At 37.1% G+C, this 13824-nt stretch overlaps 1 protein-coding gene across 1 annotated transcript; it reads right to left on the minus strand.

The window, feature by feature from the left end:
• Positions 1 to 709: 709 nt before the first annotated feature.
• On the minus strand, positions 710 to 9487 carry LOC133743319 (LRR receptor-like serine/threonine-protein kinase FEI 2). Its single transcript, XM_062171202.1, has 14 exons — positions 9310 to 9487; positions 8376 to 8595; positions 7592 to 7727; positions 7049 to 7120; positions 6871 to 6942; positions 6127 to 6198; positions 5116 to 5187; positions 4948 to 5019; positions 4500 to 4597; positions 4144 to 4311; positions 3710 to 4042; positions 3312 to 3557; positions 2905 to 3038; positions 710 to 1437 (listed from the first exon to the last, which is right to left on the minus strand). The coding sequence occupies exons 2-14, from the start codon at positions 8470 to 8472 to the stop codon at positions 1219 to 1221; spliced, it is 1791 nt and encodes a 596-aa protein (XP_062027186.1). The 5' UTR covers positions 8473 to 8595; positions 9310 to 9487; the 3' UTR covers positions 710 to 1218.
• Positions 9488 to 13824: the final 4337 nt, after the last annotated feature.

Genomic DNA, 13824 nt, shown 5'->3' on the forward strand with positions numbered 1-13824 from the left:
ACACTAGAATACGAGTGGGGGATGTTACATATAATAATATCATCTTGGATTAAAACCCCCTCTTGCTGTGCCCTATGGGTGTATAAATTTTCTAATATATTGTCACAAGCGTCGGCAAAAGCCCAAAGATCTCGACTCAAATCAGAATGGATACTATCTATATATTGATTTATTTTGTACTCTTGGAAACTTCATTCACTTAACTACTTTTTCAATGCACTGGAAATTTCACTTGATGTCTAAATAGGCATGTATAAACTATGGTTAGTACTCGTCACAAAACCAATTCATGGGAATGGTTTTTAAGGATTGCAAATTTTGGTTACTCACTGGCCTCACATCAACACGCCAACGTGCCTTGGCAATCCTTGCTATGGTTAGTGAAAACATTCCCAAAATGAATTCAAGACCAAAATATTCGATACCAAATAGCTGAAAACATTCCCAGAATGAATTCAAGACCAAAATATTCGATACCAAATAGCTGAAAACATTCCCAGAATGAATTCAAGACCAAAATATTCGATACCAAATGCTATTTGTTAGATATATCCTTTCTGATACAAAATGCAAGGCAAGGCCTGGTTGACAAGTATTTACCAAAAGAAATTCTTTGACATATTATAATACAAGATTCCTTTTAATTTATTCTATCAGAAAGCAGAATTAAGAATCGAATTTGTATGGGGGAGAATGTAACATTACAAAATAGAAAACATAACGGCCGCAGGCCGCAGACTCTACTGCTATATATTCATCTAACTGATTATTGTCATAAAATCATATTTTACAAAATGGCATCAACAAGAATCACTAGTGGAGAGGCCACCTTTCAATTTAGATCAATATCATATACACTTAATGTAGGGAGGAACAAAAAGGCAAGTGGACTTGCAACAACAAAAGAGAACAAGGGATAAAAGACTCAACCACGAGGAATTTTCATCCACATGGAGAAAGAAGAGTTGGAAGCACTCATCCAAAATGAGAACAAAGGGAGCAAATTGCACCCAGAAGGCCAGATTCTCATTGATGATCAATAAATTGCTGGAACAAAGGCCATGTAGATGGTGCAGGTCACTTGTAAATGTCACTACTCTGCAGAAAAAAATTGAACGAATGAAATGGACACTGTACCTTTGCAGATTCTGACCCCCTAACTTTTTGCAGTTTGTGCAATGTATATGCAAATCCCAACTTTCCACATCCACACAAAGGTTAATCAGAGTTGGAATCGTAGAAGTCACTGGGGCATGGTGTCATAACCTCAGATTCAAGCAGCTGGACCACCCTGTGCATGGTGGGTCGGTCTTCTGGACTTGAAGAAACACATTGTATGGCAACAGAGAGCAAGGCATCAAGGCTTTCAGCTTGCACTCCTTCACACTGCGGATCAACAATGTCTCTTTGCCTATCCTCGGTGACCAGAAAATTTAACTGCAAAGCATGTTAATGAATAAATAGATTAGAAGAGGTTCTTGCAAGAACACCTTGGATTATGGTCTTAAATGTTATCATAAGTTATGCTTCCTAAGACCTTCAGTCTCATGAGGAAAAACTCTTGCTACAAAAAGCAGAAACTTCTCAAATTCTCAAGGGCATTCCAAGCAGTTCACATAAAAGCCTAATTAAATTGCACATGCATAAACGAATTGTATAACCATAAGGTCCCATTATAATTAGAAGATCATCCCCAAAGTGTACATAATGTGTCAAAACAGAGTGTAAAGCATGTCCTAATTCATTGCCAGTAGTTTCCCAAAGCTCCTCCACAGCTACTCCCTTAATTCTCCCTCAAAGATCATATTTCTCTCCCACCGAAAATTTTAGCTTTCTTTCAAACAAACTTAACAACGCCCATCCCTCCAGTCAGCCATCCCCAGTACAAGAACTCTGTCATCCTCACACATCATTACCAGCATCTTAATGGTCCTTCTTCCTCCTAATTCCCAAACACCTGAAGTTAACTATCTACATCAGCCATTTCTTCCTTCACCCTTCCTATTCCAGCACCTCTCCTATTGTAGTTAATTCCAGACTTCAGGGTTTTTTTATCCACTTTTCCCTTGATAGAATTGCAGTTTTTATACTCTCCTCTTTCACCTCATTCCTTTTGAGTGGAACTAATGACAGAGCTATAGTTGCCAAAAAATTTATCACTTTTCTAAGGAATCATTTAGTGACACCTCCATCCCTTTACAAGGATGAGTTTAGAGAAAATGATAATGATCAACAATATTAAAACTCCAATCCCTCTCAAATGCAATCAAATGACATTGACTTTCAATGGACAATCACAAGCCAACAAACTTGATTATATATTTACTCAGATTTTCTTGGTGGTTTTAATGATTTACACTTCAGTTCAAAACCTACATAATTTTTTTTTTCTCCAAGTCGAACTCACGACTTCCCACATCATTTATTCAAATTTCTCAGTTCTGTAGGCCCGTTACATTAGGTACAGTATTCAAGAAGAACAAAAATATTTTAACGCTCAAGCACATTTGACTGCACCAACACCTTGAGGTCTATTTTCCAAGTATAGTTACTGGATAAAGAGACCCACAAAATATTCTGAAACATTACTGAAACAGTGCCCTGTTAAAATTGAAAATGCATGCAAAGAAAGAATCTACCTATATATCAGAACATAGACAAACCATACGACACTATCAAAAACAAATAGACTCACAACACGTTATAATATAGGTATCGGCAGTTTTCCAGCACCAAGTACGGTAGCCAACTTCAAGGAATACAATTTGCACTTTTGCACTTAATGTCACCTCTAGGTCAAGCTAGATCTCATTTCTGAAAAAATAAATTCTGATAACCCATGCAAAAACAATACAACCATAAGAGAAGGCTCTGACAGACACTGTATGTGATAAAGAGACATACCCAGCCAACAATGTTGAGGCCCTTCTCAATGAATGATGCATCTGTCGGTCGCTTCCCACTCAACACCTCAAGCACCAGGACCCCAAAACTATAAACATCAGTCTTTTCAGTTGCTCTACCACTTTGCATATACTCTGCCAATGACATCATATAATTCAGGATGTATAAAAATGTAACATATAAACTACATTCTATTTCTTTTTTCTTTTTCTTTTTTGATAAGATATATTTTAAAATTTTACTCTCTTATACTGTCTTGCTGTAGGTTTTTTTTTTTTTTTCCATAATTATTGTCTTCCCACTACTGTTGATCTGGTCAATCAACATTTTGTAAAATATAAGCTTTTGAAGAACTGAGATATCAGCATATTTCAACATGAATGCCTGATCAAATTTACATTGCTTACCTGGAGCCAGATAACCAAATGTTCCAGCAACAATCGTCGTAATGTGAGATTCTTCGTCCTCCAACAGTTTGGCGAGTCCAAAGTCAGATACTCGTGCCTCAAGATTTCCATCAAGTAAAATATTGCTCGACTTTATATCTCGATGTATGATCCTAGGTGAGCAATCATGATGCAAGTAAGCCAGGCCCTTTGCTGCTCCCATTATAATATTCAAGCGTGCATCCCAGTCTAGCTGCTCAGATCTTTCTGTGCAATGCATCAATGTATCAGTATTTCAACATTTATGTCTATCTGACAAGAAGTAAAAAAAAAAAAAAAAAAAACTGTATTTCCACTGGACCAGATGTACATATAAGCATGGCAAAAGCAATAAAGATAAAATCAGAGAAGCATCTCACCGTGAAGAGCTTCATCGAGACTTCCACCAGATAGAAAATCATAGATCAACAACTTTGATGTAGGAGAATTGCAATATCCCCTCAAATTCACTAAGTAGCGATGCTTTATACTTCCAAGAATTTCTAGCTCCCTTTCAAAAAAACGATCAAAGCCCTCGTTCATCTTTACAATTCTTTTTAGTGCAAATAGATTGCCATCATCCATTGCAAGCTTGTACACTGTTCCAAAACCCCCAACACCAATTATGTGTTCCTCATTCAAAGTCTCTAATTTCTTAATAATGTCTTTAGAAGAGTATGGCAAATCTCCATGAAACATAACAATTGATGCACCTGAAGAAACAAGTCTGTTAGTAGAGATGTTGAAATCTAGAAACTTGGGAGACTGTAGACATAAATCAAATGATATCCCAGAATGTAGCTAAGAACAGTACCTTCTCTGACATCCATTGCAAGACCTTTACCGTCAAGTTTACCAAACTTCTTATACAGAAAGCAACCCCAGAAACACATGAGAGCCACCAGAAGCAGTGCTCCTACAGTTGCTGAGGCACTAATTAGTAGCCGGCCGGAGTATTTCTTCCTTCCGCCTTGACTTTGTTCTACAAAGGTTAAGTCATGATTATTGAAAAAAGGTTGGTGTTAATGTTGTAAACATTTTATATTTTCTGGAGGGAAACTAGCAAGTTTTGCAAGGACTTCACCAACTTCAAAAGTCATACGCTTTCCTAGAAAATTCTGAATGCTTATCAATATTGAACCCATCTATTTCACGTGCAAGGATGCTTACCTGAGTTTGGAGTTTGGGAATTTGGAGCAGATCCTCCATTGTCATCTTTGCATATCACATTGATTTGTTTCCCGCACAAACCACGATTTCCAACAAACCTGAAGGGAAATGTATTAATCCACTTTTAAACACCGAAATCGTTGCAATAGTTCAATAAAATTTTGGTCAGTCACTGAGAAAAGCTAGGGATCTTTAGCAAATTAATTCTATCTGAGTAGACAGTGGGGAGGAAATGATATGAGAGCAATTCTTTCCACATTATAGTTTACCGTGTCCACTCTGTAGAAGTATTTCATCTTATGGGACGACAAAAGAAAAAGGATAAATAAGAAAACAAAGAGATTTGAAATGAACTAGCATCCCCAGGATCCTGAATCAGTGCGAATTATCAGCTATAGTTTCATGATAACCCCAAACACATAAACTTTACAAGATGAGAAGCACTTACGAGCTTTCAGGCAAGTTCGTAAGGATGCCATCGGACGGTATTGGTCCAACCAGAAAATTGTTTGACGCGTTGCTACAGAAATTCAATATTATGAACAACAAGTATATTAGATTAAATTTCACATGCTCAATAAAGCCCACATTTTCAGTGTAAAATAAGGCTACTCACAAAGTAACAATATTATCCAACATTCCCAGTGACGGAGGGATACTTCCACTCAGAGAGTTACTTGAAATATCTCTGTAATATTGAAAGATAGAATAGTGATGAGTTCCAAATTGTAACACCAAATGCACTGGAATTATGAATCAATTGATTTCATGAATTGGACTTTATTTGTAACAAGATAACAATCTGTGGTTATTAAGAATCTCACATCACAATAATTTGTAAAATCCGAAAATTAGTGGTTGTCATTCCCAGCAACAAACAATGATATCATACCATATCATTGCTTTTAGTAAATTCTTTCTTCCAAATAAGCATAACTTCTTTTCAATAACCTTTTAACAATGAAAATATAAAAAAGAAATAACAAAAGCATAACATAAGACACGAAACAAGGGAACATTGCCAGAAGCCCAGCAAGAATATCTACTACTTTGAAAGACGGAACAGGATGACATTTTGTTAAAAAAATACTAATCATGAATTATTAACATCCATATATTTTCAGTTTCACAGTGATGAATCACAAGGATCATTGCATAATGTGCTGTACTAGAGTTTCATATTTTAATTTCAAATTGTAGATTTGCAATAAGAGAAAGGGTCTTTTGCCGGCAAGAATATCTACTACTATTTATTTGCTAAACCAATTCAGTGGATTAAAATTATTGATCACTATAATAAAACCTGGTCTTAAACATGAAGACATAAAAATTTCAGAAAATTTAAGCAAGATAACAAAACAAAGTTTGTTCAAAGAACTTGATGACAAAAATTAATCATCAGTCCCATTTAAATGATAAAAATCTGGTCCTAGGACATTTATCTAATATCTTATATCCTGCATGCAATGTTTCAAGTCAGCCTTCGGACAATGGCTGTTCCTCAGTAATAAAATTTAAAAGTGTGAAGGATGCCAAAAAAAAAAAAAAAAAAAAAGTAAATAAACAAATGAGAAGAAGGAAAGGGAAGGAAGAAGAAACAGTGGTTAACATGCTAGAAACAACTCACAAGTATTGGAGGTCAGAAAGCTTTCCCAAATCACTGGGGATAAATCCGCTCAAGTAATTACCCTGCAAGTATCTGTAGCAACAAAAGTCACCTTTCAGCATGACCCTACAGAATTACTCCAAAAACTACGGAATTATGAATACAGAGAATTATTTAATGTTTTCTATTGCAAATGCAAAAGATATAGCAGATCATATCTACAATACAATCTGTCATTTTCATGTGATGAAATTTCAGTTCAATTTTCTCTGAATGATCTACGTGTTGAAATGTTAGTTTCTAAGAATATGTGATTAACGGACTTAAATTCAAATTAAGCTGTTATAGTACCTGAAATAAGCTAAAACTATCATAAAATAATTAAAAGATGAAGACAACTCACTATTCGCACCTAATGTCTATGATCTCAAGGTTTAGTCAGAATCAAACTAGTTAGGCTGGCATAGAAATTCCAAGGGGTGATAATCAATCAAGCATTCCCCCCAGATGCATCAAAGACGTCAGTTCCTCTAGTAATCAACTTTCTAGTAGTGATGGAAAAGAAAAAAGGGAACAAAAGAGTCCATATCTGTTTTTAAACAAATTTGCTTTGTCAAATAACATATCTGTTTTTAAACAAATCTGCTTTGTCAAATAACTTCATCTAATAATCTCTAAACACAAATAAAAGGAACACTGAGCAAACACCATTTAGTAGTGAACATGAGAACACTCTACATTTTAAATTGGTGGAGGTGTACTTACATTCGCTGCAGCTGCGTACAATTCCCCAGGTCTGAAGGAATAGTTCCATAGAAGTTGTTGTTATGAAGAGCTCTACACCGTGTCAGATCATAGACAGTATGAGTAAGAGAGCACATTTTGATATAACAAATAAACACTAACTACCAGAAAAGCAAACATATTTCTCCAGGAGACATACAAAATCTTTAGCTGATCAAGCTTCCCTAGGTCAGGAGGTATAAATCCACTCAATTTATGACCAGCAAGACTCCTGCAAAATAATTCATGAGAAACAAACTTGTAACTGTAATAATGCATTACGCTTAAACGATGATGATACAGTACCACCTTTATAAAAGTCTACAAAAAAATGAAATTTACTAACTAGAGGAAAATATATCTTTAGTTAAAACCGGATTCATATAAAGGATGTTTTAAACATCATACTTGGTTATCCCCTTCCAAAAGAAAATGGAGGTCACCATGGTGGAACAGTTTATTCTCAACAGGAAAGAAAACAGTTTATTTAAAACAAACATATGGAACATAAGAAACCTGCATCCCAATTTCCAACTGAACTTCCAAATCCTGTATCCCCTCCCCCACCACCCCCCACTGCCACTTACAGCTATGACACACAACTAGAAAGTTATGTTACACCTAAATACCACGAAACGAGTGCATGTCTGAAATGCATAGAATGTGATACGAGACATAATCAGAGCTTATGCTGAAAACTCACAAGTAGATTACTTTCTTGGTTTTATTTTCACATTTTACTCCTTTCCAATTACATGGATCAGGATCTTCTGGTCTCCACTGAAGAAGGATGCCATCTGAACTAACAACTGCTGTCCTGAAGCTTAAAAGTGCCTCACCTACAAATTAGGAAAAGGACTCAACACATAACAAGTTGATCATGCTAATAGGATCAATAAAGATAGAAAGAAAACTGAACATAAAACAGATTATGGCATGTCTCACTACTTTTGTTTGATCAATAGCCAAAATGTAATAAGTTCACCAGTAAAAGCAAATGTGCTCACTCCAAAATCTAGTTGGCCAGTCTATTAATATGTTTGCAAACTTATGCTATATATCTGACATCCCAGCATATATAGTAGAACATCGTTCTCCTCCTTTGGTTATGCCATGTTCTACTCCTTTGTTGATCAATAGCAAAAATGTACTAAGCTGAGCAGTAAAAGCAAATATGCCTCACTCGAAAAATCTAGTTGGCCAGTCTATTAATATGTTTACAAACCATGCAATATATCTGAATTCCTAACATATATAATAGAACAGGCAATTGTTTTGGATTAAGAAAAGACTATTAACCTAATTAGTAATTCTAACCACACTCCAGAACCTAATAGCATAGATTAAATAAAAGAGCAAATTCAGAATTTGCTAATTACATTGATTGTTGTAGTGATAATGAGCAAGTTGATACTTCTTCAGCAGACTACTCAAAATATAAGAGAAAGTGTACAAAACATTAAAAAAAAAAACAGATGTCAAATTACCATCAGGACTGATAGCTCTGCCTTTGTTCACCGTAATATAAAGCAGTAGAATGTAAAGAAGCCACAGCCCTCTCCATTTCACCAAAAACATGCCCATGGTGGCACTTGTCAAGCATAATAAAGCTGCTACAATTCATCAGGCACACCAATCTTTAAAACGCGTCCCTCTAATTAAAGATGACATCCAGTGGCCGGAAATGCAAGCAAAATAAGAGAATGCCTGGAACCGAATGAGTAAGTTCAGTAACACGCTCATTGAAGAAACTGACCAAATGTTATAACATTGGTGCGCATTTTAGTTTTCCGTAGCTATTAGAATCATCCATTCTAGTACATCAAGTAATTTTTTTTTATGTTGGAAGGTCACAAGTTTCTATTTACATTCCTTCACATGTTCAGATCACATGCTATGGCAAGAACCTGAGCTAGACAATAATAAATTTACATTCCTTATCAAAAAGATCAAAAGCAAGACCCGACGCACTCACCAAACTACTTGCTAGAATCATTCTACGATACTTTACTTTTCTCCCATCAAAACATACACCATACATTCTACTATAGATTACAAAAAAAAAAAAAAAAAAAAAAAAATCTTTTCGTAGTGATCGAGTCAACTATGTGCAACTTAAAGTCCAAATTCAAACCCTTTTAACAAGTAATTTACATGTAAAACACGTAATTTACTATAACAAGCTCATCCCTAATTATAGCAAATCAAATTAGAAATGTCACTAATACATTCAAAAATTCATCTCCAATCGACAAACACCTGCCGCACAAACAACATCTCAAGCTTTCTAATCACTAAAACCAAGCGAATTACCCTCCAATTCACCATGAATTACATTCACAAGCAGCTCAAAAATCTCAACCACTCGAAGCAGCAAACACCGCGTAAAATCACGAGGTGAAATTGAAGTGAAAAATTTACCGAGAAACGGTGAGGACGGAGGGAGCAGAAGCTCCGGGATGCGTTCGATCTGAGACGAATGCAGGTCGAGAGGTGTGGAACAGAGACAGCGAGAAAGGCCAAAACGACACCGCACCACTCTCCCCCACCACAGTCGAAGTCTTCTGAGATACACAAAACTAAGCAGAGAGAGAGAGAGTGAGAGTGTGTGGAATTTAGATGCTTTGGAATTAAAAAGGGGGCATCAGCACAACCAATTAAAACAAATGGGTTTCGCACGTGCCGACGGTAACGTTGCGATCGTGCCACCGACCGACACCTCAGACCCGTAACGGAAAATAAAATTGGAAATTTTTGCCTCGGCGAAAATTCGTGGGCCGTTAAAGTGGTGCAGGAAAGTTGTCAAGCACATAAGCTGACGTGGCGAGTTTTCTATTATTATTGGATACCCGGAAAAAAACAAGTTTGTATTATTATTAGTGACCGGCTATTTGTGCAGCCGGTTTGCTTGATGAGCTGTTTTGTTCTTCCAAAACTAGAAGGAATGAAAGAGTCCTTGTCAAGAAAGAGAAGAAAATTAAGAGTAAAAATGAGTGGGATCTCAAAATTGAAAATTTTAGTCGACACTAACGTTACGATTTTTGTCTATTTCATTTTAGGAGTCGCGTCAAACCAATTGTATTTGGTTCGGTTAGTATGGAAGGCGTAATAGATTATCACCAAATGGATAAATAATAAAATAGTAACTTTATAAGTGAAACGAGTCTTAAATATCATAATATTTCAAGAACCATAAATAAAATAACAAAGGCTCAAATTTAAAAAAAAAAAAAAACAAACAAACATACTGAAAGAAAATTTTATTGAATGTGCCTAGCTTTCTGTCATTTTACCACCAACTTCTGATTTCTCAAAGGAATAAATAGAATTTCCCCAAATTTTGAGAATGGCTAATCTAGGGTTTGGGAAAAAATTAGACCATTTTCTCAATGCAAGTTTCATTGAGGAGAGTTCGAAAGTTTGTGGTTCTGGAAAAGAATGCTGATGAAAAAAGTTGGCAGAACTAAGGACACATTTACTTAATTACTTGGAATGGAAGAGAATGATTACGGGGTAAAAATATTCCTGCGTTTACTAACACATAAAGGAATCTGAATTATTTCGGGTAAAAGTATTCATGAGTTTACTAACACATGGAGGAATCGGAATGGGTGTAGGTCTCACCTTCTTATCAGGAATCGATTCCTGAATACTCAGATTACGAAAGGGGGGGGGGGGAGATGGGTTTAGGAATCAATACCGATTTCTTTATTCTCCAATTCCACTTGTCTCCGATTCATGATTATTTTCCATTCCAAGTAAGTAAACGTGCCATAAAGGTTTGTTCTTCAAAAGTTGTAACTTTAAGATTTTCACGAATATTGAATGAGTTTTTCAGTTTTTATTTTTGGTGATTCAATGATAGAAAGAAGTTAATAAACTTAAACATCAAATTTCTAAATTGGAAGATAAGTTGAAAGAGAAGAATTATCTTAATAATACACTTGCTTCCGTGCATTTTGAAAGTAATACTAAATTGCAGAAGGCTCGCAAGGCGTTAATCAGTGTATGTAGATTGACTTGCTATCTTTGATTTCATTGTTAAAACACTTTGGTCATTTGGTAAGGAGTCTGATTTTTTCACCTTGCAGGAACTGCACAATAGTAAGGGTTTTATTTGTGTGAAAATGATTGAAGTGCTTGACATTGAACCCTTTCAAAATGAATGCCTGAGAAAATTTAATACATATATATGAATAAGCATGTGAGGAGGCAGCAATGTTATATATGTTTTGTCTGGCAGGATCAAATTCATAATTCAAATTGGCTCAAGTCAAAACTCCTTTTAGCATAGTGATGGTTTAGCAGAGTGGAGAAATGATTACCTTGCAAATTAGGAGTTGCTCCCTATTTATAGGTGTCAAAGGTCGGTGAGAGTCTGTGCCAGCTGTCAAGCTCGTCGCACCGATTCTCACCTAGCAGATCACGTTCGTACACGTGTGTGGACATGCATCGACATTTTAGAAGCTGGCGCTTGGTGGACATCGCGGGGAAGAGAAGCATGTCCGGGTCATCTGTTGTGCGAACGTCAATCCTTGCACTTAGCATATGGCTGCGCATACATTTGTCTTACCTTTTCTTCGCAAATGAAGCTCTTTTCTTCTTGAAGGCCACAACTGCAAAATGTAAAAAACTCAGCTCAATACTTGATGCTTATTGTTCTACTTCGGGGCAATCAGTAAATTTTGACAAGTCATCCATTTTCTTCCCCCCCACCCAAAGAGACCTGTAGTGATATTGCAAATGTCCTTCATGTTCCAATTTCAGATAAGCTTGGAGTCTACTTGTGTAGTACCCCGGAAATTTGTTATTATTTTCTGAGGATTTTCCGGAATCTAAATTGTGGTTATAGGACGGTATCGTGGATCGTGGACGGAGCGGAAGTGTTTCGGACGAATTAATTATTTGAAAAGTATGGTTTTAGGGGGGTGCAAAGATTGACTTTTTATATGTTGGGATTCTCCGAAAATTCCCTTCACGAAAGTCGTAGAGTGCGTCGATACGAGTTCGTGGACATGCGGAATGCGAGAATCGGAGTTCATATGAAGAAGTTATGGGCTTCGGAAAAACTTTCCATTTTTGTATAAAAGGACGAATTTTTGGGAAAATTGCAAAAGAGCCCAGACTTCCCAAAAAGGAAACCCGAGCTCAGTCTCTCTCTCTCCCGAGCCTGTGCGCAGCCTAGCCATTTCGCCGGCGTCGTTCTTCCTCCTCCGGCCACCATAGGACGTGAAATCAAGTGGGATTTCTTTGCCTCAATCTCCTCTACACGTCTGTGGTAACCATCGAGTGTGGGACGAGCTGTGGTGAGCGTTGCAAGGCCGAGTAGAGACCACTTCGGGGACGAAATCTCCTTGATCGGAGTCGGCGATTCTGGCCACCATAGCCTGTGGTTCTTGAGGGCTTTTGGAGCCCTGAGGACGTAGATGCTTCTCCCAAAGTGGCTTGGAGCGATTTCACTTGTGGAGGACGAATCGAAGCTTTGAAGTTCTAGGGTTTCAATCGGTCCGATTTGTTCTAAGGTAAAATTCGATCGATTAGTTTATATTTGGACTTTGTTGTAGTTATGAAAGTTGAAATTGGGGTTGAGATGAAGAACTTTGGTGTTGGAAGTTTTGCCAAATTCCGACTTAGGATTGGCAGCGGCGCCGCCACTGTGGTGGTGTTTTCCGGCGGTTTCCGGCCACCTCAGGGATAGTTTCTATTCCTGATTTCGATCTACTCGTCGATACGAGCATTTCAATAGATGATACGTAATTTTTGGAGATCGTATGAGCATGTTAGGGTTTTTGTGATTTCGATAGTTTCGGTTATCGATCCGTGAGGATCCGACTATCCGATCGACTTGTGGTTTTGTCACATCGATCGTAGAAGTATTCTGGAGACTTAGGGAGGTCTCGGATGTAGTTTCGCCTCGATTGGCGTTACTTTTGGGATTTGGGTTTAAAACGGGGGTTTCGAACTTTAATCACTTTGTGATTCGTGCACTGAATCGAGACCCTATGTGTTCAGGTGCTTGTTTGACTTGTTGAACGGATTGCGGCGATTGTGCTTGTTTTGGTTCTCATGTGAAGACGCAGCGGGATTTAAAGGTGAGTAAATCTCACGATATTTGTTATGAGCATGATCGATATTCGTTATGAGCAAGATTACCCTATTGTCTTGGAGTTATTAGGTTAACTATGACTATAGTTGGTATTAGTGGCATTCCTGAGTGAATATATATATATATATATTTACGTGAAATATATATGTATTGGTGCAATTGTTGTGATATGGGCAGCATATGACGTACTGAGTTCAGTATCGTTGGAAATAGTGAAATTAAATCTTTGTGATGATTGCCATGTGAAGCTTGTGTAGGAATATTTGTGTAATGAATCGTTGAAATCAGTGTGATGAATCTTTGTGATGATTGTCATGTAAAGCTTGTGTAGGAATATTTGTGTAATGAATCGTTGAAATCAGTGTGATGAATCTTTGTGATGATTGCCATGTAAAACTTGTGCAGGAATATTTGTGTAATGAATCGTTGAAATCAGTGTGATGAATCTTTGTGATGATTGCCATGTAAAACTTGTGCAGGAATATTTGTGTAATGAATCGTTGAAATCAGTGTGATGAATCTTTGTGATGATTGATATCTGTGTGATGACCGACGAAATCTGTGTGATGATCAGCTGGACGATTGATATCTGTGTGATGACCGGCAAAATCTGTGTGATGATCAGCTGGACAATTGGTATCTGTGTGATGACCCTCGGAATCTGTGTGATGATCAGTAGGATGATGAATATCTGCGTGATGACCGGTGGAATCTGTGCGATGATCAGTGTGATGACTGCTCAGTAGCGGAGCTGAATTGTTATTAAGTTAACAATGATCGAGAAGACTGCTGTGATGGTCGAGGTTACCTATGAACGTCAGAGTGTGGGG

This window comes from Rosa rugosa, chromosome 4, assembly GCF_958449725.1.
Source record: "Rosa rugosa chromosome 4, drRosRugo1.1, whole genome shotgun sequence".
Taxonomy (NCBI): domain Eukaryota; kingdom Viridiplantae; phylum Streptophyta; class Magnoliopsida; order Rosales; family Rosaceae; genus Rosa; species Rosa rugosa.